The 22,433-nt window shown below is 45.4% G+C and overlaps 1 protein-coding gene across 1 annotated transcript; it reads right to left on the reverse strand.

The window, feature by feature from the left end:
• Nucleotides 1–737: 737 nt before the first annotated feature.
• LOC147684438 (uncharacterized) lies at nt 738–20,462 on the reverse strand. The gene is made up of 2 exons (XM_086942310.1): nt 20,069–20,462; nt 738–1,551 (listed from the first exon to the last, which is right to left on the reverse strand). The coding sequence occupies exons 1-2, from the start codon at nt 20,460–20,462 to the stop codon at nt 863–865; spliced, it is 1,083 nt and encodes a 360-aa protein (XP_086798436.1). The 3' UTR covers nt 738–862.
• Between the last annotated feature and the right edge of the window lie 1,971 nt (nt 20,463–22,433).

Raw genomic sequence — 22,433 nt, forward strand, 5'->3', positions numbered from 1 at the left:
GTCAGTTACCTGTGAAGCAAGGGCCCATGTTGCTACAGTGACCCTTGTGGTAAGGGAGAGAAGAATACTAGCCATCACACATAGACCGCTGACTGCATGTGTGAAGGACGTGTCATTGCCCTAGAGCGTGGTCCAGGTAGAACCCCTTTTTTTGGATGAACTGCCCCTGTCCACTCCAAATGGCCAACCCATCTTCCCTTCCTCTTCCCTTCTCCGGGTCAGGTTTCTTGAACAGTGAAAAGCCTGCTGCTCATGGCCTGTTTGTGCCCAAAGGTAAGGGTTCCACCCAACACGTTATTTTGTGGCATTCAATAGTTCACAATAAAAAAAATCCCAGAATCATCCACTTATTTTATTTTCTCCAATATAAATTGTCACTTTTTCAAACTTTAATAGCTGGAAGTTAACACTTGTCAGCCGCCATCTTTTTCTGTTCTTGTTATTCTTTGATACAATTCAAATGGAAAAAAGCAGTACATGTTACTTTGTTATTTCACGTGAACGTGTGGAGTTCTCCACATAAGGTAACAAAGTAACCACTTCATCGGAACACTCCAGACATTTTCCCCGTGTTTTTTTGGCGGCGCATGCTTCATGGCCATTGGCTAGTTCAAAACCATACAAGTGAACTTATTTTCAGTTGGAGAGGCACAGCGACCCGTAGAGGTTGGTAGTTATGAAACATTGGCTACACCATCTTTTTAACCTGCACAGGAGAACCCAGGTGATCCAGTGTTCTGGTGAAACCGTCGACGGCTTGAACAGAGTTCTCCAGTTGGGCTTCCAACACTTCAAAAGTAATCACTGGATGCACCATGTATGTATGAACAAAACATTCTATTTGTTCTCCAAGCTGGATGTCTCACTTTTTTCTTTTATTTTGGTTGTTACGTACGCTTTTGGTCTTCCTTTTCCCACATGGCTTTGTCCTACGTTGGATCTCCTGTTGAGTGTGATCGGAAGCCGGCCTTCCTTGTTGGCCTTGCTCGTCCTGTACTGGTATTTGGTGCCCCCCGGGCTGTGTAGCCACACTTGCATCTCTTTGGTCGACTAGGAAATCTGTTAGCTTGGACAGCAGTTCTTCGATGGTTTCTGTGCGGTTACCCACCTCCAGCTGCTTAACCCATAGAACCCTGTTTTGTGTCTCCAGTTGCCTCAGTGTCTGCTGTTGTCCCTCAACTAGTTTCTCAACAGTGCTCAAACCTAATGACATCTGCATGAAAAAGCCCCGCAGTTCGGTGTACATGAGCCCCATGTCTTTGCGCACGTCGGCTAGCATGTCGGCGTGCTTTTCTTGCAGAGTCAGCATTTCTGACTCCCAGGAGCATTGGCTTTCGGCATAATGCGAGCTGTGCTGGTCATCCCGGTTCCCCTCAGGTAAAAAGTGCGTGGCACAAGGCGGTGAAGTTTTTGGTTTCACCGATGAGACCATTTGGAACACGGTGGTTTCTTGGCTGCACAAATACTCTTCTTGGCTTTCGATGATTGTGCCGAGAAGGGAAGTTGGCGAATGCCTCGTACACGCTGCATGGCTGCCAGAACCTCCACCATCTAGAAGGAGGGAGAGATGAGGTATAGTTTAAATGGGGGATTCACAGACATTTAATTGCAAACATAGAGTTCCATTACTTTGGGGGTTTCAGGATGCAAAGGGCACACAATCTAGTGCAGGTGAAATAGAGTGCCTCTGCTGGATGATGTGTTTTAGCTGAAATTACTTTGTCAAGCTTGAAGTCATTTTTTTCCCATAGTGCCTTTTTCTGTTTTGCATATGTTTACCAGGCTGTCAGTCTAAGGTTCACAGTGTTTTGTTTTTGTCCCTTTAAATTGGCCAACTTCTTTCTAAAAGTCTTGCCCTGCCACATTGGAGGTTGGGGCTGTCGGAAACAACCTGAATGTCCTCTTTTGTGGACTTGTAGTGGCCGACATCTCCTTCTAGAGCTCAGTTTATGAAGACCAGGAAAAAGGGAAATTTGAGGGGCCCTCTTTATAGATTCTTATGAAATGTATATCTGATAGAGACTTCTAGCTGCAGATTCCATACCTTTAAATTTCCCCGGCGTCAGACTGGATCCAGAAACGTTTGCGTGAGCAGTGCCCCTGGGTGCTATCGGGTGGCTCTGTTCAGTTCCACGTGGCGTCGGTGCTGGATGTGGTGTCGCGGTCACCTATATAGGCACTTCCAAAGCGTGTGAACGCCAGGTCTTTACTTTCTACACCAATTAGCGCTGATCTGGAGAAGAGCTAGCCCCACTGTCTCTTTTTTGACAGACTTTTTTTGATGTTTTATCTGAGATTTTTTCCTTGTGTATCGAGGGGAGACCTCTAGAAAGGTAGGATTTAAGCCGTGTGGCACCAGTCACTGCGCCACGTCAGTTACCGACCCGCACCTTGTGTGCTTATGGTGTCTCGATCATGACCACGACTCAAAGTCGTGCTCGTACTGCTGGGCCATGACATGGGAGGCTTTGGGGGAGCGGTCCCTATAGCTGCTTGCGGCCCATCAGTTGATACCATTTAGCACGACTCCTAGGAGGTCTCGGTTCCAATAGAGGAAGGGAAGGTTGCAGAACCACTACAGGAGCCCCAGGTTTTCTTCATCACACTCAAGGTACTGGAGGCACTCTGGGAAGAGCACAAAAAGAAGACTAATCTAGACAGACTTCGACTTCACCTCATCCATTGAGGATTGACAAGACGAGTGACGAACATTGACGTTCCATGCAAGGTTCTGTGGAGTAGTTGCCAGGTCTGACTCCATGCCTCCCCCAGTTTCCAGGAGCCGGACTGACCCTCACTCCAAAAAAAGAGTTTTACTAGGCCATGCGCCTAGCATTTGAGCAAGCTAACCCCCTCTGGTGCACCTTCGGGCCCCGCAGGGTCGGAAGAGACCCCATCAGGTTCTGCACCGACGGCTCTGGCCTCGGCTCCGGTGGTGTCTCATGGATCTGATCCCAGATTGTCGCCAGTTGTGCCAACGCAATCTTCCCCGGCATTAGTCCCAAAGTCAATGCTCCTGGCGGTGCTCATTGGCGGCGCCAGCCCGTTTCTGATTCCCGATGACTGAGTCAAAGCGGCATCGATCAACCGGCCGGCACTGATGAAGCCCAGGAGCTCTAGCTTTTTTGCCTGAACTTTTTGAGGAGGTTGTAGGCATGGGAGAAGAGTGGGAGGGGTCACTGGACCCTATTGAACACCACTTAGACACTCCTGGTGAGGAATTGGGCTGGTATAAGGCGCTTGCGGAAGACAGTGGAATGAACACCTCTCCAAATACTGGTATGCTCTCTCTACCTACTGTGGCTACAGAGGAGGGAGCGTCTTATGCCCTGGCGGTGAAGAGGGCAGCGGAGGTCCTTGACCTGGAGTTGCCCTCTATGCAGGTCAAGGCTAACGTCTTGACCAAAGTGCTTCAGCCTGGGGCAGCCAACCTCTTTTGCCCTTCAATTGGGCACTAAGGGATATCCTTCTAGGCACTTGGTCCAAGCCTAGCACAGAAGCTCCTGTGAACAGGACAATAGCACGCCACCATCGCCCTGCCCGGGGTGATCCAAGTTTCCTCAGGCAACATTCTACCCCTGAGAGCTTGGTAGTTCAAGCCTCAGCATCCCATGGCGCATTCCCTTCCACTCTCTCGGGCAGGGAATCCAAGAGGCTGGATGCCCTTGGGAATAAGATGTTCTTGCATTGCAGGCAGTGAACACTACATGTCCATGCTTTTTGGGCCATTTCTTGCGTTCCTTATAGGAAATGGTATCACAAGTGCTGCCACAGATCCTGGAGGAGGCCTGGGCTGTGCTCTCCCAAGCAGTGAGAGAAGGGAGGAACGCAGCAAAGTTCACCGTTAGGTGTGGTCTGGATGTGACTGATTCACTGAGCTGAGTGGTTTCATCGATGGTGGCCTAGCGGTGTCACGCTTGGCTGAGAACACCTGGCTTTTCGGGAATGTCCAGGCCAACCTCATGGACGTGTCCTTCGATTGGACTGATCTCTTTAGAGAGAAGGCAGACTCAGCGCTGGAGCACTTCAAGGACTCACAGGACCTTGGGCCTCTCAACGGCACCTTGCCCCCAGTCTGCCTTTCGCCCCTTTTGTGGCAGTGGAAGGTTCTTTCAACCTCATCAGCCCTGACCCAGCTACCGCCCTGCCCAGGCTTCCCAAGTTGTGCGAGGACATGGCGGTGCATTCCGACCTCATGGGAATGGAAGCCAGAAGTCATCCACCACCAACCCTCAACAGCTACAGACCCAAGGTCATCCTAGTTTGGTTCTGCAAGACTATGGGTGCCCCGTTGGAGGGAGAATCCAGAATGATTTCCTCTACTGGCAGCCCATAACATTGGATGAATGGGTTGAATGATCATTCAGAGGGGCTACTCCCTTCCTTTCCAATCGCCCATCCCCCCACCCCTCCTTTACCGCCATCTCAAGAGCAGCTGACAGAGGATCATCTTATCTTGCTTTGAGAGGAAGTCACAGCTCTCCTGGCCAAGGAACCTATAGAAAAGGGTTCCGATTTCAGAAGGAGGCAGTGGTTATCATTCCAGCTGCTGTCTGATAACCAAAAAGAAGAAAGGGGTCCATCCTATTCTACACCTTCGAACCGTCAATCTCTTCCTCAAAAAGGAGTAATTCAGGACGCTCCGGTTGGCTCGGGCCTTGACGGCCCTAGACCAAGGAGACTGGCTGGTAGTGTTAGACTTGCAGGATGCGTATTTTCACATCTCCATCCTACCTGCCCAAAGGCGTTACCTGTGGTTCAAGGTAGGCCACAAGCACTTTCAGTTCACTGTGCTACCCTTTGGCCTTACCAGCGTCACTAGGGTGTTCACCAAGGCAATGGCGGTGGTTGCAGCTCTTTTGCACAGGCTAGGGGTTTTAGTCTTTTCCTATCATGATGACTGACCGTTGAAGGAATCCTTGCCCCAGACAGTCGTTTCCCACCTCCAGACTACGGCAGACCTCCTCCATTCGCTGGGGTTCACTATAAACTTGCCAAAGTCACACCTGACTCCTTCTCAGATGCTCTCTTTCATCCGAGCTGTTTTGGACATAGTGCAATTTCGGGCTTATTCCCCAGAGCAGCAAGTCCAGGTTATTCATGCAATGACAACACACACAAAAAAGATAGATTAGGGTCAGAGGCCAAAGTTTAAAGACTAAATGGAATATGTAGCCCCAGACTGACTTGTACATACAAAATATATTCCAGCGTCTATAGAAAGAGAGAACAAAATAAAGGAAGTTCCTACTAAGAATCAGAATTGTGAAATGGCAAATAGACATAAAAATGTATGCATATGGATTCCCATCATTCACCAAGCCTGGTGATCAGCTTCATCATTTGGGTATCCTTTGATGTAAGAAATGACAGACTAGCTCTATAAATATCAGAGCTTACGATATTTATATATATATATATGATATTTATAGAGCTAGTCTGTCATTTCTTACATCAAAGGATACCCAAATGATGAAGCTGATCACCAGGCTTGGTGAATGATGGGAATCCATATGCATACATTTTTATGTCTATTTGCCATTTCACAATTCTGATTCTTAGTAGGAACTTCCTTTATTTTGTTCTCTCTTTCTCTAGACGCTGGAATATATTTTGTATATTCATGCAATGATACAGATGTTTCAGCCTCCATCCCTTATTTGTGAGAAGGACTCTGAGGCTGCTGGGCCTCCTGCATCCTGTTGGTAAATCATGGCAGATGGTGTATGCAGGCTCTACAATGAGACCTGAAGTTCCAGTGGGCGCATCATCAGGGTAGTCTATCCAAAGTGATCCAGATCCCAAAAGGAACTGCAAAGGACCCGCAGTGGTGGATCATGAACTTCGAGTGGGTCAGAGGCCCCACTCCCTTCTCCAACCAGATTTCACAGTAGTGACAGATGCGTCACTCCTGGGATGGGGCCATCGTTTGGGAGAGGTGGAGATCAAAGGACTCTGATCTCTGGAGAAATTAGGGCTCCACATCAACTTGTTGGTGCTCCAGGCAATCCGACTAGCATTGAAAGCATTCCTTCCCTCTGTCCGGGGAAGTTAGTGCAGGTGTTCATTGACAACACCACCACCACCATGTGGTACTGCAACAAGAAGGGTGTAGTGTGGTCTTGCACTCTTGGTCAAGAGGCCCTGCGACTCTGGACATGGCTGGGACAGCAGGGCATAACCCTGGTGGTTCAACACCTGGCAGGTTCTCTGAACACCAGGGCAAATTAACTCAGCTGTCGATGCCAGGTGGATCATGAACTGCATCTCCAGACATAGGTGGCGCAAGGTCGCTTTCAGCAGGTGGGAGAGCCTTGGTGAGATCTCTTCACTTCTGAACATAACACGCAAAGTCAGCAGTATTGAGCATTGGTGTTTTCAAGGCGGCTATACTTGGCAATGCTTTTTGTCATGAGTGGAGCTCATGCCTCCTGTGTGCCATAGCCATACCACTCCTGCCCAGAGTTCTCAAGAAAATCAGGACCGAACGGGCCCAAGTCATTCTTGTGGCTCCAGGCTGGGCATGGGGAGTTTGGTATTCCGAGCTTCTGAAAATGAGCATCAATCTTCTGATAAGGCTACCCCTTCATGAGGATCTTTTGTCGCAGCAGCAGGAAAGGGTTCTTCACCCGAACCTATCAACTCTCAGCCTCATTGAGTGGAAATTGAGTGGTGGCATTTAATGGCTTTTGACCTTCCTCCCAAAGTTTTTACAGTTATTCTGGCGGCCTGGCTGCCTTCCACCTAAATGATATACACCTGCCATTGGAAAAAGTAGTAAATATTGTGCAGAAAAGTCAACTGATCCTCTTTCTGATACTCTTCTCTTTATTCTTACCGTTGCCTACCAGGGCTTTGCTCTGAGCCATCTTTTTGCTCTGTTCACCCCTCTTTATTCAAGTCCCTTATTGCAAATAGATTCCGAAAAGGGCTTGTACATATGTTTCACCCTACGCCCATCACTATGCCTTAGTGGGATCTGAACCTGGTTCTCACCTCATATGTGCGTCCTTTCATCCAGTGGCACAGCTAGACCTATGGCCGCCTGTGATGGCCCCTACATTTGCCACTCGCGATGGCCGCAAGTAAGAGCAGAGGGGGTGCTGGTAATCCCTTGCGACAGCTGCAGGTAGGAGCAGAGCAGGTGCTGGCGATCCCTGTGTTTGCCGCTATGGCCACAGGTAACAGTGGGACCCCCCCCCCCCAACGCCCCCTCGCTACACCACTGCTTTGAGCCACTACATAATTGTCACCTCCGGTTGCTAACCATCAAGACAACATTTCTAGTGGCAATATCATCTGCCCGGAGGGTGAGGGAGCTGCAGGCTTGATCATCCAAGCCTCCCTATCTTATGATATTTCCACATAAGGTGGCGCTTCGCACCCGGGCCTCTTTCTTACCCAAGGTGGTGACATCATTCCATTTGGGTCAATAGGTCACTCTGCTCACCTTTTGTGCTCCTCCACATCCCCCTAAGGAAGAAGAGCGACTCCATTGTCTAGACCCAAATAGAGCGCTGTCATCCTACCTTGACAGCACAAAAGAGATACAGGTAGACAACCAACTCTTCGTGGGAGCTAAAAAAGTTTGTCTATTTTGTGCTGGGTGGTTCTCTGTATAAAGATCTACTATGCCCTGGCTAAAAAGCAGCCTCCTGAGGGCTTAAGGGCACATTACACCAGAGGGAAGGCTGCAACCACGGCGTTAGCTTGTGGTGTGCCAGTCCTGGACATCTGTCAGGCAGCAATGTGGGCTTTCCTGCGAACATTCGATAAAAACACAACTTTCTGGACAATCTGGTGTGCAGGGATGAGCATGTCGCCCGTTCGGTCCTGCAGGACTGTTTAGTCTTGTTCATTGTCTGCAGCCCACCCTCAGGATGGTACGGCTTGGGTATCTATTCAAAGGTAAGGAATCTGCAGCTGGAAGTCTCTATCAGATGAACAACTTACTTACCTCAGTAATGCAGTATCTGGTAGAGACAATATCTAGCTGCTGATTCTTTACAGACCCACCCATGCCTTCCCAATCTACGAACATATTCATATGGCTAGGGTTGCTCACTCTTCAGGGCCCTAGTTTATACACACACACTAGCCATGGCTCTGCACTTCTGGTGTGGAAAGTCGTGCAAAGTAACCAACGTCCACGCGCCTGGGTGGCACCTATATAGGTGACGGCGACATCTGGCTCCAACAACACGTAGGACACCAAGCGGAACCGAACATAGCCACCCGACGGCACGCATGTGTACTGTTCACGCGAAAGTTTCCGGATCCAGCCTGGGAAATTCAAAGGTAAGAAGTCTGCAGCTAGATATTGTCTCCACCAAATAATGTGTTACCAAAGGCAAGTAACTTGTTCGAATACCGTAAGGGTGGGAGCTATCATAGTTGAGATGAGCATGGCCCTTTCCCCTTTGTTTGAATATCTTTACAAATGGTGCATATTATGCAATGTAGTGTAATTATTTTGGTGGTGTTCATTTTTTAATGATTTGTGCAGAGTACTATACTGTATTTATCTAATTACTGTGGGGCTGATTCAAGATGACCTACTTTATGTAAATTCCCCTCCAGATTAGTTTGAACTCTTGTTGCGTAATAAGGATTGACAGATAAGATGGGGGTGGGAATATAACTAAAACCAAAAAGGCAGGGACTTTATGGAATTTATTACATGGTTTGCGCATAATTTTGTACATACACAGGGGGCATATTTACAAGCCCCATTCCCCACTGGAGCTCCGTTAGCGTAGCGCCATTTCCTGTATTTACAAGGTGGGGCAAAGCCACTTAGCATGGCTTTGACGCCACCTTTTAAATATGCCCCTTTTCGCCGCAGTCCTCTGCAGCAAAAGGGCGTGCAATGGGTGTTACAGAGGGCGTTCCACTGCAACACCCATTGTTTTTTTACGCAGCCCCAGATATGCAAGACTGAGGCAGTGCCAGAAACTGATGCCGGAGAGTACCTAGTCTTGGAAAGGGGATTTTTTTTTTGCTCTTTCATTCTGCAGCACACACAGAAAGAGCAAATCACCACTATTTACTGTTTATGTGCAGGAGGTATCTTGCACATAAACAGCCGTCCCTGCAGCGCAGGCACTCTTGCAACATGGCGGCAGGGTACCTGCGCTAGCGCTAGGCAGCTTTTTTGTGCCAGCACTAGGGGAAACACAGGGGTGCACCCTATTCTTGTGAATAAGGCACATCCTTGCGTTTTAAAAATGCAGCTCTCTGACATTTGTTTGTAAATATGCCCCACCGTCTGTATGCTGCATTAAGGAGCACCTGTGTATTAATTGATGTCCGCTGTTCTTAGACACTCGATTGGAATTTCTCATCTTTAATGGATAAATATTACAATAGCTGTAAACAATGTTATTAAAAAACATTTCTAATGCAGTTTTTTTTTTTAAATCTAACTTTAGGTACGTTCATGAAATTGCTCACCACCATTTTCTCTTAACCATAGTTAATTACCTAAAATTTATTTTTTAAATATTTTCAACTATATATGTGCAGAACGTTATTGTGCTGATGATCAGTCCTAAGTGTTCGTGTAAGCCAAGACTCTCACCAGCACATTGGTCACAGGATCTCAGGGACCCTGGGGGAGCACTGGAACTGGAGTTATCTGTGCAAAGATAATCAAAATATAGACATTTTGGTTTTTAACAAGTATACACTGGAACACATGGATTCTGGAGCCTGCGAAAGTCAAGGGGAAGAAAAATATGTCGGCTGGCATTTCTGTAGATCTGTCAGAAGACACCAAGTGAGAAATAAAAGGGAAAGACGAGAAAGCAACAATGAAGAACTCGTATCTTCCAACAACCTATGTTTTTCATGTATTTACCGAGATGTGCAGCTTGGTGTGTTGTAATGTTTGTATTTGTACAGCATCGTTGGCACAGTTGAGCACCTGCTGTCAATAGGGCGTTGCCAACCTTTGAACCATATGTTGTATCTCAACCAAGTTGAGTTTACAAATCTGACTGCTCGGAAGGGGTGTGAATAAAACCCTGCTGCCTGGCACTGCTTTTGTCCTCTTTGGTTAACAGCTCTGAGGTCCCCTTCTGTGGGTCAGTGGTACTAATCCCAAGCTCTCTAGCAAATAGCCCTGATGTTATGTCCTCTGATCTGTTTTCAGAAGGCTCTCTGGTCATTATTTCTAATGCTGGGTTATTTTGTCAATAAAATGACGTCATGATTGCTGGTCAGTACCTGTGATATCCTCTTGGTATCTGTTGTCTATGATATTCTCTGGCCTGTTGCTCTTGTGTTATCTTTGAGGTAGGTAGTAGCTCTAATTGTCTTCTCTTGTTACTAGCTCTGGTGTCACGTGCTCTTGGTCCACATTCAAGACCATTTTCTTTTCCCCACTGTTTCACTGCAGGAAGGCACCAACCTTATGCAAATTAGAATTGCTTATGAACAAAGAAAAAATACTCCCAGAAATATTAGAATTGGCTGAGATGAATTCTAGCATGTCATCCATCACTTTGTTTCTCCTCGAGACACCATATGTGCTTGCTGTGCCACATAGACGTCATTTAGGGATCATACCTGCGACTTCTGGCTTAATCCCTTGCGACTCCTGGCACTGCCTTTGCAACCCCTGGCCTCATTGGTGGAAAAAAGTGCCCAGAACACAGGAAGGCTCTGTAGGTATAATGATCTGCCCGTTTTCCATTACACTAATAGTGAATACTATTTTATTATTCACTTTTAGTGTACTAAAAACTGGAGCACACTTAGGACCGTTAAAAGCTGCTGTGGTAAGTAAAAATAGTGTTAAACAAGAGTGGCTCCTCGGCTAAGGTAGATCTTTGAGCAGGAAAAAAATAATGTTAATAATGTAGTTTGGGGGTCAATTAGGGTGTGGCCCGGCTGGTGGCATAGGGGTCGGAGTGGTTTGCACACTCCAAGTGCCCATGACTGCTTGGCCTGCTGCCTCGGGTCGGCCAAACAGTCATGCGCACTTTGCATGTTTCCCCCCAGGCTGCATTACACGGCCAGGTGGGGAACAGGCCCAGGCCCCCAGTCCCCATCTGAGCCACGATCCCACCCCTCATACCAGTCACAGTCTATGGGAAGCCTGGCTGCTTCCTGGTTCTAGGATTCGCTGGAAAAGCGGAGGAGAGATGTGACCCGTACAAGAGGTAAGAGTTTTTTCTATATTTTTTTTATTTTGCTCCCCTCGCCACCTCACCTCCCCCCGCCCCACCACCCTCATCCCCCCCAAGGCGCCACTGGTTTTAAATGTATGTTGTGAGGGTGTGTGTAAGTGAGAGAGAGCATGTGTTTCTGTCAGCAAGTGTGTCTTTATGTGAGAGCATGAGTGCGAATGAAAGGGAGTGGGAATCAAGTGTAGTGAATGAGATTGAGGCCCAGAGGTTCCATTCTCTGAAGCAAGGCAGCGCTGAACCACATCTGCTGAGCTGCCTCGTGCCAATGGGAGAGTAAGATGTGCAATATCAAAACAGATGAGGTGCATTGTTCCCTCCCCGTGCACTGGCGCACTTTTGGCATCCATGAGCCAACGCTGCCATCCTTGGCCAATAGTGCAAGGCTCTGCGCATTCTCTGAAGCCCAGGGCCTGCACTGGAAGGGGTCCCCTCCAGTACAAAAACTATGCTTTCAGTTTTTTCTCCCTTTTGAATGTGTGCTGTACAATGATGGGAACAGGAGGAGACATAAAAGCATTTCTCCTTGTTACGCCTGTCTCGAGGACGCATAACATTTTGGCACAAATTCCTGTTTGGCAAATGTTTGTAGACAGTGAATTGCATCAAAACCCAAACATTGGCACGGGCATGCTCATTCGCCTCCCGTGGAACACCCCCTTGACGCGAAATAATGCAAAGCAGCACATAAAGACATTGTGTATTACTTTCGGGTACTGTCCAACGCAAATTCTCCATTGTTGTAATGGTCGGGTCATGTGACATGCCTTCTGGAACAATTCAGGGGTAATATGAGGTCACTTCCTATGAGGTCATTAAGGTGCAAGGTGTGATGTCACTACCGCTACCCCAGGGATTTCGGTGAATCAACGCCTATCTGTGCCGTAGCAATCATCAAGCCTCGCCTCACTGCTGAGGCACAGCAAAGCTGAAACTGGTCTGGGGATACTTTAGGTTCTGTTCAGAGTGACCATGAATTGACAGTTTTTGCTGAGTTGTTCCTATTGGTGCAGGACCAAGTCTAATTTGCATAAGGTCGGTTCCTGTCTGTAGTGGAACAGTGAGTACAAAACAATGGCCTGGCAAGCAGTCCAGAGGCTTGGATTAACTCACACATTCCAAGCATTACTTTTGTTTTGCTCTGCATTTATAGGAAGATCAAATGTACCACACTCTCCCTTGTGCATGAAGTACCAGTGTCAAATACTCACCTGTACATATTTTTATATGTAGGGGTGGAGCACTGCAAATTGATGTTTGCATGTATGTACATTGTAGGAAAGCTTTTTACACTGGCTATAGCAACAGATTGGTTTACCCTCGTTACCCCATTTATATCAGAGAGCACCAGTAGTTTAATGCATGTGTATTTCTTCACTTTTGTCTTTCAGTTCGACAGACAAATTCTTCCCAAAGGTGAAGCTATACCTGTAGTAGGAGCACAGATATGCACGCACTGTCCTGCCGTGTGCTGGACCAGGAATACATACTTTAAAACCTTGCACCTAAAAGTGTCCTATTTTGGGAAGATGAGCAAAAAGCTTTATAGTTCAACCTATTTCATACTTTGAACTAAATTATCAATTCACTACTGTCTACCTGTGCCCAGTCACCAAGTTGAGAATCGGATATGATGCAAGTGTGGCCATATTGGAAAATGTAGCTTTTCACATGGGAAAGACAGATGTCAATTTTAGCAATCAGGGATTAGTATTACGATTTTCAGGGTACAGGATTAAATTAGGGCGAGGGAAAGATAATAAAATGTTGGTAATGATACCGAAAGTAATCCTTCAAAAATGGACCACCTGTCAATTTCATGACCAGTGTCTATGACTGGAAGCTTGCAAAAGTTGGGTCTTAAGTAGGCCTGGGTGAAGCACTACGCTACGCTCACGGAGTTTGCGAAGTTTGCGCAACTTCACACTACGCGAGCTGCACGTAGCACAGTGCGAACACGAGTAGTGCAGCGTAGCGTAGTGCAGCGCTAATTTTTTGCTTGTTCGCGGTCCTGAACGTCATGTTCGCGAGCAAGCAAAATGACATCCCGGCGAGATTCTCAACGCGGGGAGGTAAGGTTTCTCATTGTGAGTGGTTGCGCATGCTCGCGACCGCTCTCAATGAGAAACTACCAGTTCGCGTTGAGAAAACTGCAGCTTGAGTAATAATGTACTCGAGCAGCAGAAAACTACAGCTCGCACTGTGCAAGATGTCGTTTTCAATGATTGCACAGTGCCGGATGCTTGTCCGCACTGTGCAATCATTGAAAACACATCTTGCACAGTGCGAACATGCTCATGCTACTACGCAGCTCGCGTAGTGCTACGTGAAGTTCGCGTAGTGCGAAGTGCACTTTGCGTAGCTTCGCGTAGCGCTACGTCGCGAACTACGCCCACCCTTAGTCTTAAGTACTAGATCCAAGATCTACAGTTATGATCCAGAAATCAAAGGAACTGGCCGGGACCAAGTAAGAGGATTTAGTTCACCAGTCTTGAGAGAACATTTGTAGGAAGCAATGACTGGTGAATTATCTCTTAGTAACCCTACTTGGAAGAATGAAGCAATAACTGGGTACAATAATTAGAAATGACCTTACGCATCTCATCTCCAGAGATAGTCGGACAAATCTTAAATGTTCCTTGGGAGAGTGAAAGGGCATAGGAACAAAGAGATTCAAAATTCTATCTTTATGTTTGTCCAAGGGGGAGGAAACACAGAACTTTTCCTGCTGATATGCCTTTGGATTGAAAAGTAAGAAAAATACTATTTATATAAAACGATAGAGAAATTGTGGCTAAGAGGAATTTATTTAGATCCGTGGAAGACATTAAGCAAATATTATGGACTAGCAAGAAAATGTGATTCATTCTTTTAATTAGGAGAAAACATGATTAGCTACACATTTAAGAATGATGGACTGAACCTCTGATCTTACTATTGCTTTTTGAAAATTCATTTAAAGAAGCTAATGGCTGTATACTACTGGTATGTAAGAAACAAAAGGAGAGAGCCAGGACTGTGTTCGGGGAACGCCCTTATCCCTAATTAGAATTCAAAAACCACGTTGACGGACCCACCAATAGATCAGGAAGTGAGTACGACTCTACTGTAAATGTTGGAGTGCCAGGAACCACTTAGGTTTGTAAGAAAACCCCTCACCCACCAACCCAGCTGATGGCATGCGTCATCATAGGGTTCCCAACTGGGTAGCCGAGTGCTACCCAGCTGTACTTCAATGCCTAAGTTACAGCGGAGCAGGTTTTTTTGTGTTGGTGTGACTAGTGCTCAAATGGTGGTGAAATTAAAAATATCTCTGGGATTCCTTGCTGACCAATTTTTTATTCCCAGTGACCCAGGACATGGTTAAAAAGAAGAGAGATAAAGAGAATACCAGTAATTGGTCTTCATTATCCTGCTGGTCGACATGTTTCAGACTCAGAAAAATATTGGGGAGGCCTTTTTCAGGACCGTACAGTGTGAAAAAGTGAAGTGGTGGCAAAAATAAGCTACTTCTTGCAGCACACGCGCTAAGGTGTGCTGTGCATGCAGTGGTGTACCTGTACTTACAGACCCACTGGTTGATTTTAAAACACTAGCTACGTATTTTTTTAAGCTTTTACAGATCCCAGAAGGGGCGGACGGCTGTGGTCACACATTAGTTAAGGCAGGACGCCCGCCGTCAGCACCTATTCTGGGCTCCTCAGGATCGCGACGATTATTTGCATCCACTTTATGTGGGCACTTTTCTTTTTTAACAATACATTGGGATGTAAATTATGAACATTCTTTGAATGAATATTATATTGTGAAAGAAGCTAAATCTGAAATAAACGTTTACTACTTCTAGAACTACCCTTCCCTCATATAGATTTGCCTTTTGGTAAATTCAAGGTGAATTCCCTCAATTGTTTTTTGGAAGACGTTTGATCAAATAATAAAACTTCTGAATTTGAAGTTAGATTTTCGTGTAGCTTTACTATAAACAATTTAGCGAAGTCCACAAATAAAATGTTTTATACACACAGGGAGTTTGTACATTTGTTTTTTTGCTCATGGTATTATGAGGCGTCCACTTTTTTCTATGGGAAAGTCCCTCAGTGGCCAGGACTTTGGTTTTCCCAGAGGAGAAGTTGTTGTATTTTAATTTGTGTAGCTGGCACCACGCTGTAAGTACTTTAGCTGCTTGGAGCCTCTTCCCTCAGGAAGGCCCTTGCCCAATATTTAACAGCGAGTTTGTTTTCCACTCCTCCAAAGTAAGATGACAAGGGTTTCAAAATTAAATAAGACATCTTTAAATAGGAAAGACTCTTGGATATCCTTAAATTTCACTATGTGCTACATGAGACTTGGTACGCCAGACATTCCCTCTCATGAGAGTTTCCAATGTTAAACACTGTTGTGGGAGGCGGGTTGTAGCTATTGGCAGGTAGGGTATGTTACTTGAATATCGTGGCCTATATATTGTGTAAGAAACACATTGTCCCCTAAATATAATTCACAAATATCACTCAACTGGAGTTAATACTGGAAAACTTTCACCTAACATATTAAATATTTTTGTAAATGACATTTGGACCACAATATTTACGCCAGGCAATTTTTTGTAATGGATATTCTGACACACAACTGCAGATAAACTATGGTAGGTTAGGTGCTTAACATCTGCACCAATGCAGAACCTGTATTATTGCATAAAAAGTCCAAGTATTACCTTCACAAGCATCTTTTGAGGTCACATAAATGGCCACCTGCCTAGCTCCCTTGCCTCAGTTCTTGCTGAACTGCAGGTTTCCTGTGGATTGATCTTTCAGGCTCTGAGCATCACCCCCAGAGTATTCTGTGCCTGGTAGCTGTGGAGCCAGTTCTTCGAATCCAGAGGAGATAGAAGACTTCTGCAAACTGAGGATGTGTCTGAGGTAGACCAGCTTCTTGTAGCCAAAGGTCATTGCATCATAGAGCTGTAGTCTGATCATGTAAGGAGCTGGAAGATGACGCAAAGCATTGTGGTGCTGAGGTTAATAATGCACATGGCTTTGTCATCGTTGACCCAAGTGTGTGCGAAGCCAAGTTTAGGGTTCTCTAAACCTGTGGATGTAGAGTGCAGGACGCTAACTCGCACCAACCTCTCACAAGTTTTCTTCCTACTCTGCCAGTGACTTTTCACATAATGAAAAGAAGTACCAAACCCTCTATTGTGCAGGTCTGTACACAAAGTATATAATATAGTCTGTGCGTGTATGTCATAAAGTGATTAGTGAACATCACAAGCACATCTGGGGGTTAAATGTGGTAACTACCTACACCCCCCATACTTGAACTCCCCCGATAGGGCATGGGTTGCAATGTGTAGAGAGGATGAAATTGCACTGCCTAGCTGCAATGATAATATAGTCAGTGGCCCTGGCCACTGAATAAGGACAGGTGTTCCATTTAGGCATCTCATTACAAGAATGGCAGGATTGGTGGTCCTATCACTATCTGTAATTAAACATTGTTGTGAAAGAGATAACATATTTCATGAATGGATTTAAGGACACTGTGTTCTGAATCCATGAAGCTCAAGGTTGCATCAGTAGTACATGTGCTAGTGGGGTCATCAACCAAAGATGGAGGCGCCGGTCATGGGTTAGCCACTGACGCCATCTCAAAGATAACCCAGTACCCATCGTCTTCCTGAGATGGCAACTCAATTTTCATCTATCTGTTCGGCAGCATCGCGGTGCTCAGGGTAGATGTTGCCTACAATCCAAGATCCTTTGTAATGATCCCTTGGGAGACCATCAACCCAAGCTATCTTAGCAGTTTGACCTTCAAGGACACCATATTCATTCAGAATATTTAGAGGTGTTTTGAAACCTGCTGGAAAGCTGATGATTGGTGACACGAACCAGAAACTGTGCAATAGCTTTTTTTTAATTGAGACCAGAGTACTGCACAAGCCCACCCTTGTCACAAATTCCAATGTTGCCTCAAAGACAGTTATCTTCTTCAAAAATGCTGGGCTGATATTCAATTAGAATTCATGCTTGAGACCGCGTTGCTTTGATTTTTGTCTCCACTTGGTTTTTTCATCCACTCAGGATTCTTTTTCTTTTTAATTTTCTTTTTTGTATAGGTCCCGCCTACGCTGCATTTCTTGGACCTCAAAGAGTCTATCTTTTGCAAGTTTTCCAGCCTTTTTATCCCTGAGAATGACTGCCTTAATTGTTTGGAGAACCTTTACCCAGTTATCTTTTACCAGCTACATGAGTTTGGTGTGCCATTTCAGACAGTCTGCAGATGACTCAAGCTGTCCATTCCTGGAAGTATCTTGAGCCTGCCTCTGTGAAAGGGATAAAGTTATCAAAGTAGATATGTTTTTGAGTTCTCCGTTCTTTGGAGATACCCTGAAGCTGATAAAACCTGAACTCCATTTCTCTTTATGTAAAGCCTTGCTCTGTCTCAGATCTCATAAGAGCGGGAAAGGACATGGCACCACAAGCTGGGCCCCCTACATGCAACGCGTAGGTACCCACTCGAGTTACCCTACGCTATGAGGGATAACACCCCATCAACCGCTGCAACATCAGTGTTAGGGTGCCTCCCACGTACTCCACTTCTGGGCCCCTCAGTAATCTCTAACTACTCTGATGACTTCTGATCAGCTCAAGAAGATTCTGGTGGATCATCAATCCACTTTACATAACCCTAAACCGTCATATTACAGTTTCTCCTTCAACTACGGCTGCCCGCCCAGCATGAGTATCTAAATTAGGTTCTTGACAAACTACATCTGGTAGTGTTTCTAGACATCCACCGTCCTTTGCTCAGAAAATCATTCAAGGTACAGAAGCATCTTTGGAGTCTGGAGGATTTCTCTCATCGGCCTCTGTAAGAGTCTCCGTTTCAGCTCCTTTTGTGCTGAAAGCTGAAGATGAGCTGCCTCAAGCGACAGCGGTTACACAAGATATCACGATATGGCTAAATTGACTTGATGTTTAATGGAATTTTTATTATGAGCAGGTTATTCTTCTAATAGTTCATGTGTTTAACTCAACACTGGATGAAATAATTCTCTGTAACCTGGATATAATTTAAGCTTTGAAGTTATGTATCTATCAAATCAAGACGTTTGGGCTTATACAAAGAGTCTTCCTTACTTATTCTGGACACGCGACTTGCGATAACCTTCCAATTTCCACCTCTATCACATCTAACAGCTCTGGCACAATGTCTAGCTTCCAGATGGTTTGCATGCTCATTCTACCAGGACTAAAAACCTGCTTTAAAATTTGACAGATGATACACCATCTATCAGGGTGGCAGAAGACATTACCTCTGCCATCCTGACGGACTTCTGTCTGTCAACTTTAAAGATGACAGCCGGCCCAGCGGTTATCGCTGGAGCCATTATCGAGGTGGTTCTTTCAATGTACAAAAGGTTTCGTGGACAGCTCCCGTTTGTTTTCATGATTTCTTTTTTTCTGTCCTTCACCACCAAGATTGTCCTGGTGGTGAGGGACATAAAAAAAGAAAAAAATTGCCCAGTCCACCCTAAATAGACCGAGCTGTGTAATGTCCTTCTTCCAACATACACTACTCTGTCAGGCCGTTGGAGAATAATTTCAGTTGACTGAGCCAATGAGGGCTCTGTCTCTGAAAAACATGAGGTCCTTCCATGTCCAAATTAGGCAGGTGGACTGTGGCTGGGTAGAATGAGTACTACATTGTGTTTGTGAGGGAGAACCCTTCTGCCAAAATATAAATTGGGGTTTTTGTCTGCATCTCTATCACTTTCATCTGTAAGCATTACTCAGTGGCAGAGGTCATTCAGAGTTTGGAGAATATGCTTTTCCCTTCCCATCTTCACGAAGCTTGACTTGGGTCTTTGCAGCCAATCTCATTTGTCCTTGTGCCTTACCAATCAGTTCTCAGTATTTGGGAATATGAAGAAACCGGTGGGCAAAAGAAACAGTAATCCCCACTAGAATGTTGATTTCTTCATCAGATTGTGCCTCAAAATACCACCCAAATCCATGTCAGCCTTTCAGGCTGGGATACATTTACATGCAATACATCTAAAGGGGAATTATCTACATATTCAGTCAGGCATGGATCACATAGAACTGAGTCTCAGTAATCTACACTCAACCAATGCCTGCCCTCCAACCTTCTTCTCCAGCTGGTATCTACATCCCTACTTGGTCTATTTCACATTAACTCAAGATGAGACAAATTTGGAATTTGGAGGCAGGGAGAGAGCTGCATTGAAAGGATGCACAAGGAGATACCATTGGCCTCAACTTTATTTCCAAACTTCTCTAACTAGGATGGTTAAGACCACCAGGCAGTGATGTTCCTGTAAGTCTAAAATATGAGGATGTCTACAGTATGATAGTTAGGTGCATGCTTTAAAAGGATCACAAGACAAAATGACGAGAGCAAGATAAGCTGCAACAGATAGGCTTGCAATCCATGTCTGGTGCAAGTATGCTCAATGTTGTTATGGTTTTAAGTTGGGGCACTGTTTGGAAGTTTTAATACAAAGTTGGGACTTCAATGCCCACATGTGGTCACATGAATTTGATGTCACTTCCTATACAGTGCCACATTGGGATATACCCCTGTACCTGTGCTAACTTACTGGCAGAGTTGCTGCAGAACCCTGTTTGTAAATGTTGTATACTTGCTGCACATGTGTTTGGGAAGAAGCCCACATGTTAGCCCAGATTGAGTTTTTCAATTGGGTACAGAGTGAAACTCTAATAGATATTTTCGGAATTGAACTAAATGTGGGAAACGTGGAGAGCTTACCCACAGACCTTCCTCGAAAGTCAAGGAATCACAAAGCGAGTATACAAGCATTGCATTTTCTTAATACTATTGATGAAGTGACTTACGAGGCACCACTGCTGTGATCGTACTGCATAGCCTCTCAGGCCCTTCGGTGAAAGTTGCGCTGTTGTGATGTCCGTCCTGCAGGATTCGTGGATGTTCTTTACTCAGACCCTCAGATGCCGTAAATGGAGGCCACATCCCACCATGGCACTCAATGTCCTTCCAGCGCATTTTGATGTCCTGGATGGTCCTGTTGCCCTGGCCGACTTTGTTGACACTGCACAGGATGCTCTCCCATATTTGATTCTTGGCCAGCATGGACAGCTTTTTAGAAGTGCTCCCAAAAAGGTTCTCGTAGTGGCCGTGCACTTCCTGGACAAGGACGGACAGTTCCTGGACAGTGAACGGGGATGTCTTCTGCGAGTCTGGACCAGAACCCTTCTCTTTCTCTGTCATTTCAGTCTTAAAACTTCAGGAAAACTGTCCTGACCTGGTGGACAGGCACATCATACTCCAGCCTTGTGTGCCTGAGATCTGTGGCTGCTCTACACTATTGTACGGATAAATGTCCCACTGTGTTGACACCACCGCAGTCTCACACATCTCTGCCATGTTCTTTGCCTATTGTAGGGTGTGTCCGCATGCATCAAGGCACAGCATGCGCAGTGATCATAATAACATTGCGAACTTACTCATGTAGCCCAGCACTCATTGAGAGCCCATCTATTGGCCAGGTCCCCTTCTCTCCTTATAACGCTCATGAGCACCACAGTCCGCCTACATTATCCTCAGGACTGGAGCCAATGCAGTTCTATGTTCACAACTCATCGGGCCCTCTCCTGGTGCCGATGGTCAGTGGCAGCAGGTGAGGGAGAGCATCTCGCTGCGGATCCAGGTGTGTTCCATCAGTGTCATGCCAGCGGTGTGGTCATAGTGGCAACCGAGGAAGGTTCTAGAACTCCGGCTGCATCCATCAATGGGTTCTAGCTCAGACATCACCTCTGACTGCTAGAGCGGTCACTCATATTGAACAGCTTAACAATTATAAAATTCTGTAACCTGTGATAAGACAGGCAAATTCACTCACCACAAGAAGCGCTGCATAGTGTAAATAAAGACAACTTGCACAAACATGGCAGACATCCAAGAACTAAGTTTAGTTTGGATATTCAGGCTTGGAAATCCCCATGGTGTTAAATAATGCAAGCCAGTTAGTTAGATAACCCATGTATTTGAGTGTGCTTATAATAATAGTCCTTGCAACTGTGAGGCTTCAGATACATACAAAAAATGTAATGCCCAAATGTCTCCCATTGAAGGCCTCATTCAGTCTTTAAAGTCACATCTTGTGCGCATATTGGAACTTTTCCAACTGACGATCAACAATTTTCAGATGTGAAGAACACAAGATGGGAGGATTCCTATGGCTTGTATTGCTACATGCCAGAAGGAGAATTTGTTCTATCCAAGAATAAAGAGACACAGGAAGTTCACAATTCACAAACGTACATGATTCAGAAGACCAGTTCGTAGGCAAATTTCTTCACCAGCCTGCCAACTGTCCACGAGTTTCTCTTCTTCTCCTTCACCAGTCTTCCTCCTAGCTCACCTTGCATGATACGCCCAACTTCCTCTCTTTCATAACATCCCTTGCAAGTGCAACATACCTTCTCCTTATACTTAATCTTCTGATATATCTCACATAGTACAATTCATGTAACTAAAATAATACTGTCTAGGATGATATGAACATTGAAAATACTAAAACTTAGAAAGGATAACCTGCTCAAGACAACATCCAGGTAGGATTTGTAGTATTTGTGGGGACTTTTTACATTGATCTACAGCCTTCTCGCTTATTTGCTTTCACTCGCAGATCAGTGCACCGGAATGCAAACACACAGGCTCTTTCCGCTGAGACCTATCTCCAGGCTAGGCACCCACCAGGTAGTTTTAATCAAAATCAACCTCTCATTACTCATCAAAAGGTCCTTTCTACAACCTACTTCTCCAGACTTCTCATTGCTACTCCAACATCCCACTCATTTCATTTTATCAAACTCACCTTTGTTTGTAATAGTAATTGATGAACTGTGTCACATTTCCACAATAAGCCTTTCTTGTTCTGCATCTTTGATCGTGACTGATCAACCTTTCTCTTTTCTGCATCTTTGATCGTGACTGATCAGATTTTCTCTTTCTGCATCTTTAATCCTGACTGATCAACCTTTCTCTTTCTGCATCTTTAATCCCGGCTGATCAACCTTTATCTTTCGGCATCTTTAAACCCGACTGATCAAACTTTCTCTTTCAGCATCTTTAATCCTGACTGATGAGATTTTATCTTTCTGCATCTTTAATCCTGACTGATGAGATTTTCGCTTTCTGCATCTTTAATCCCGGCTGATCAACCTTTATCTTTCGGCA

Source organism: Lissotriton vulgaris, chromosome 10 (genome assembly GCF_964263255.1).
Source record: "Lissotriton vulgaris chromosome 10, aLisVul1.2, whole genome shotgun sequence".
Taxonomy (NCBI): Eukaryota; Metazoa; Chordata; class Amphibia; order Caudata; family Salamandridae; genus Lissotriton; species Lissotriton vulgaris.

Coding starts and splice junctions, on each gene's coding strand:
- LOC147684438 (XM_086942310.1), bottom strand. CDS start 20,462: ATGACAGAGAAAGAGAAGGGTTCTGGTCCAGACTCGCAGAAGACATCC. Junction 1,552..20,068: donor GATCACAGCAGTGGTGCCTC/GTAAGTCACTTC, acceptor CCCTCCTTCTAG/ATGGTGGAGGTTCTGGCAGC.